We start from the raw sequence: 5,510 nt of genomic DNA on the forward strand, positions 1-5,510 counted from the left end.
AAAGGTCAATAAGAGTCACTTTTATTCTAAGAACTTATGATTTCTTGCTTATCACAAAATATAATTTTAGTAAGTAGTGGTACCTCTTAAAACTTGTTTGTACTTTGTTTCATGTTCAATAATTTCGTGACTAATGTGCTCATGTGTTTTCATGTCTTTAATTGTTTGTACTTTGTTTCATGTTCAATAATTTCATGACTAATGTGCTTATGAAATGACTTGTTTTCATGTCTTTAATTGTTTTATTTGTTTTAATGCATATTAGGATATATGTCTATATCCAATAAGTTTGTGACACATGAGAGAGAGAGAGAGAGAGAGAGAGAGAGAGAGAGAGGATTTACGCTATCCTTTAAGAGGCGTAAGTGCCAAGTGTAATTTTGAAAAGATCGTATATTTAACCACTCCTCTCGAGGATAATGTGAGTAGAAATTTTATTATATTGATATTCCTAAACAAAACGTAGAAAAACAGGCATTTATAATTTAAAATAGAAATTAGTGGCGAAATTAATGGCACTATAATAGTCAACTCTCTAGCATTTTTATGATAAAAGAAAGGGAAAAATCTATGACACAGTAGATGGTAAATTTTATGGCAAGAAATAGTAGTTCAAAGACAATGGCAAGTGTGGAAATGGCTGGTCAAAAGCAATGACACAAAAAATAGCACTTTTGGACTTCCATTTCCATGAGGTTTTGTAGTAGTGGCATGACCCAGCCCAATGTAGACTTATCATCATCTCCCCCACTAAAACATAATTCAATTCTAAATTGTCATCTATGCATATTTGTTTGTGTGAGAGAGTTCCAAACTACTACATGCTCTTCCGATGCTTTTGCTTGAAGACAATTCCCATATTTATTTGTGAGAGTGCACCAAACTATTACAGGCTACATTGTTTTTCAAAAGGGTTTACTTTATGACAATTTCCTTCAATTTTGACATCCATTACATAAATCACCAAGGCAGCACATATATTGAAACTGCTGATCAAACACCTTTTGAGGTGGACCTTATGATATGAATGTATTAACAACAGAGTGACGGGGCCATTTTAAAGTCATGAATGGATTGGCGACATCACAAGCCCCTTGGTTTAGTGTAGTTGGAGGAATAAAGTCGAATTATAATAATAGTTATGTCTAATATATTGTTTAGAGTAGCTCAAGTTGATGAGACATTTGGATTGAAATGCTTGTGGGGAGTGCATTATTGTTGGTTGTCGTCTTAAGGTTAGGGTGGCCCGGCTCCTGCAAGGTAGTAACAATAATACTGTTGTCAAGTGGTTTTGATCTCTCAACTGATTTGATGGCTTTGGAGGCATCGTGGGCGGCGTGTATACTATAGGCGAGGTAGAAGAGCACAGAGGCAGCCGACCATATCCCAAACCTTACGAAGGCTTGCACTCTGATTGAGCCCATGAGAAAGACATTGAAAAATATCGAAGCTACCGCCAAGAACGGCATCAGAGGAGCTCCCCATCCTTTCCCAGCTCCCTCACTGGCCGCCGGGACCAGTGCTTTGAAGACAAGTGTCAACACCAGAGTGGCGCCAACCGCTAGTACTATCCCTGTGGCCTTTCCTCCCCCGATTTGCCAGAACGTGACAAATGCGATCGAGACGCTTGATATTGAGATCAGAAAAGCTATGGTAGGCCACGGATTTGTGGCTCCACGTACAACATGGCGCCTGAAGATCAAGGCATTGGCAACCATGTAGAAGACAAAGAGTGTACCAATTGAAATCAGATCAAGGAGTATATGCATCTCTGTAAAGAGAGCCACGATTGCAGTGCAACCGCCTGCAAAAAGAATCAAACTAACGAGTATTAGTAAGGACTTAAGGACGTAATATGAGCTAGGCTCGCAAGAGGTTGGGTTTTAGTAGCAAATTCTAGCTGATTAGTACTACTGTAAGTAGTTATATATATATATTCGAAAATATAATAAAATGAATAGCAGCGTCTTTATCAAAGTTCTGTGTATGACCCCCTTCATCCATCATATGCAACATACCCATTAGTAGTGTGCGCTTACAGGCTGTGAAAAATGGTAACTATTGGAAGATCTTGGGTTAAAGCCAGTCGGGAAGTTACGAAGATTGATAGTATATATATATATATATATAAAAGAAGAAGGGTACAAGGACTAGAAGGTATACAATACTATAAAGACCCACAAAGAGATTCACTTTTATACAACTCTAAACAACCTAACAACTATAATAATTGAAAAATGCAATTACTTGAATTGAAGCATACAGGGTACTCAACAAAGCATACAAAGGTAGCATGAATTGAGATTTGATTAGATTTTACCAAATAATTATCATACTCACCTAGTACAATCGACGCATTTCGAGGGGTCCCAGTGCGAGAATTTACTCTAGCGAACCAGCTTGGAATCATGTTAGCACGGCCTATCACACAAAGATAGCGAGCCTGCCCTAGCATGGCCACGAGTAGAGAGCTCAAAATGCCAATACACGCGCCAACTCCCACAATATTGGAGCCCCATCTCCACCCAGCCTTTTCCTTGAGAGCCAAGGAGAAAGGGGCCGTTGCGTCTATCTGCCAACCACATAGTGAAACTGTTAATAATTATAAATGATGCACATCAATGCATGAGGAATAATTTTTTTTGGACCAATAATATTTATTTATATTAACTGTTCTACATCTGAAATACACCAAACCTAGAAACTCTACTATCTGCTCTTATAAAAATTCCCAAAATCCATGTGGTATAAATTTAATTATAGACGCATACCCAGTCAACAGAAGGAAGTAAAGCCATTAGCAAGCTATCTTAGCCCCTATTCTGGCTATTTAGGAGGTGCAAATCAAAGTTAATACTTTTAATTAATTGAGATTAGTTCTTGACAGAAGGGATCTATTCACACCTCATCATACGGGAGTAGCATCACAATGGCTGCTGCCACCAAACAATATAGCACAGTAACTAGTACCACGGAGCCAGCTATGCCGATGGGCATTGTTTTGGAAGGTTTGTGCACTTCTTCGGCCATTGTTGACACAGCATCATATCCGATGAAGCTAAAATATACCACAGCTGCTCCATTGAAAATGCCCTTTGCTCCATAAGGAGTAAAACCTCCCGGCGAGTTGGGACCGCCAGGCTTTGTGAGGTTGCTCAAGGAGCCATTGGCAAAGCCAGCCACCACTATGAATGCAATCAAAACAAGGTGGAAGACGGTAATCACAACGTTGAGAATGGAGCTAACCTTGGTGCTGAAGCAAACAAAACAACATTTAGTCACACTTTAATCAATATAAATGATATTAACCTGTGATTTCTTAAGAAGAAGAAGAAATATCTAAATTTAAATGATACCCTATGATTGCAGCTTAAAAAAGTAGAAAATCAAGGCCAATTATAGGCATTAAGTATAATGATAGTTTTCCCATATATGGAACCTTATTACATGTGTGGTGAAGTAGGCTTTACCATTAGTGTAATTAATCGCTGATTAAGTTTAGATACCAATTCAGATCAAAATATGAAGCATTACTGGTAAATAGTGTTGCTAATTATACCTCCAACATATGCAAATTGTCAAAAGGATGATGACTGCAACTGCTGGGAAGTCTAGCATGTTGTAGCCTGGGGCTAACCCTTCAGCTTTGACACGCCATGTATCCGAGTTGTCCACTCCCAGCACACTGGCTAAATAGGAGGTGAAGCTACGAGCAACTGCCGCATTGGATATCACATACTCCATTATAAGGTTAGCTCCGGTGATGTAGCCTGCGAATTCACCTATAAAACCCTCAACGGAAGTTAATCACTTGCACTAATCTTTCCTAACTTGAGAAAATTAGACTAAGGTTTTACCTAGGGTTATGCGCAGGTAGCTGAACGCGCCTCCGGCTGATGGGACTTGAACTGCGAACTCGGTGTAGCAGAGGGCGGAGAGAAGGGCGGAGAGGCCGGCTATGGCGTATGAAACGACGACGGCCGGACCAGCAGAGAGGTGGGCGGCCTGGCCAGTAGTGACGAAGATGCCGGCGCCCACCATGCCGCCAACGCCCATGGCCATAACGTCCACCCAGCCAAGCCTACGTTGCATGTGAACATCCCCACGGGCAAATCTCTCTGCTTCCGCCGTGCTAACCGCCGTCATCCTCGCCGTGAGCCGCGTCGGCGTGTCCGTGACTGCCGTCATGTACGCCGTCAAGGTGGCAAACGAGCTTGTGTAGGCATTTTCACCACCTTGTATTGATACTTCTACGCCCATTTCTCAGTGTTGCTCTTTAGGTTTGCCTCCTCAGAGCTAGAAAACTCAGCGCCCTCTTTCTTTAAATACCTCTTGGTCACCCCAGTTCCGTCACAAAAACTCTAATTTGCACGCGAGCGTGGAAACCCACTCCTGTTTTGTTTTGTGTAGCTTGCTCTCGTACATTCCACTATACACACAAGTAATGATTCAGCACACTAAGGTACCAAGTCAACTACCTTTCCACTCCCTCCTCTCTGTCTTCTTTTCTCTCTCTCTCTCTCTCTCTCTCTCTCACACACACACACACACACACACACACACTTCTTCTATTCAAAATCAAGGGGTTCCTAATTGATTCCAACCTTACTAGGACTCCTAATGGTGTTATAAGGTTTTCAAACCTTTGCTTGTTAAACATAAAAGTTTTCTCTATTTAGTAGCAAATCACACTTCCAAAATTTCTTGTGTGGCATTCAAGACTCTACAACACAAGGAACGGTTCACACCACAAGGTAAGGGACCATTTTATTCCTCTTTCAAAGGGGCTTTCGAAGGCCCTTGGGCGAGATAAAAGTGTGGATCTAAGGAGGGTCAAAGTAAATTAACAAACTCATGCAATGATAATCAACACATATGAAGGAAAAACTCTACTAATGAAGAGATTCCACTCATAATCAACCTTGAAGTACAAGCTGACGTAGTTCCAAGTGATGCCGCATTGATGACTTAACACTTTTGGTACACCATATACATTGCATGTGACAAGAACAAAGCATGTGGCCCCATTCAGACCACGCCTGGCACCATCCATGTTGTGCCTCATAAATGGCACCTTCACCTTCACCCATCTACATTCACTTATAACCTTTCACAAACACCTTTTATCCACATCATACAAATTGGCATTGCAATCCAAGCTAATTTCAATAGTCCTTCTCAATGACAAATTAGAGGAGGTCCTAAAAACAAATGCACCTTCTAGCCACTTATAGCTTGTACAATGATGGTCTCTCATGCTCACCTGTAGGTATCTTGAATTATGCCTTTTACCCATGACATCTTGAACAAGAGGGCCTATGACACTCTCCTTTGTTGCTAGCATCTTGCACATTGTAACTACTAACCTTGGGGTTGATCGTTAGCCAATCAGATCAGATCTTTGTTAGCCTAGATGCCACTAGGCTCTCTTACACATTTAGGAGGGATACATGAAGAATGTTATTTTACGCACCAGATATTTGATGTGCAATTTGAATAAAACTTAGTAG

At 40.8% G+C, this 5,510-nt stretch overlaps 1 protein-coding gene across 1 annotated transcript; it reads right to left on the reverse strand.

Annotated features, from left to right (window-relative positions):
• Nucleotides 1-969: 969 nt before the first annotated feature.
• On the reverse strand, nucleotides 970-4,272 carry LOC147633248 (cationic amino acid transporter 6, chloroplastic-like). Its single transcript, XM_086805824.1, has 5 exons — nucleotides 3,858-4,272; nucleotides 3,560-3,782; nucleotides 2,905-3,253; nucleotides 2,341-2,572; nucleotides 970-1,804 (listed from the first exon to the last, which is right to left on the reverse strand). The coding sequence occupies exons 1-5, from the start codon at nucleotides 4,258-4,260 to the stop codon at nucleotides 1,158-1,160; spliced, it is 1,854 nt and encodes a 617-aa protein (XP_086661950.1). The 5' UTR covers nucleotides 4,261-4,272; the 3' UTR covers nucleotides 970-1,157.
• Nucleotides 4,273-5,510: the final 1,238 nt, after the last annotated feature.

The sequence above is a fragment of the Cibotium barometz genome, chromosome 12 (assembly GCF_041138505.1).
Source record: "Cibotium barometz isolate CiBa-2024 chromosome 12, ASM4113850v1, whole genome shotgun sequence".
In the NCBI taxonomy this organism is placed as follows: domain Eukaryota; kingdom Viridiplantae; phylum Streptophyta; class Polypodiopsida; order Cyatheales; family Cibotiaceae; genus Cibotium; species Cibotium barometz.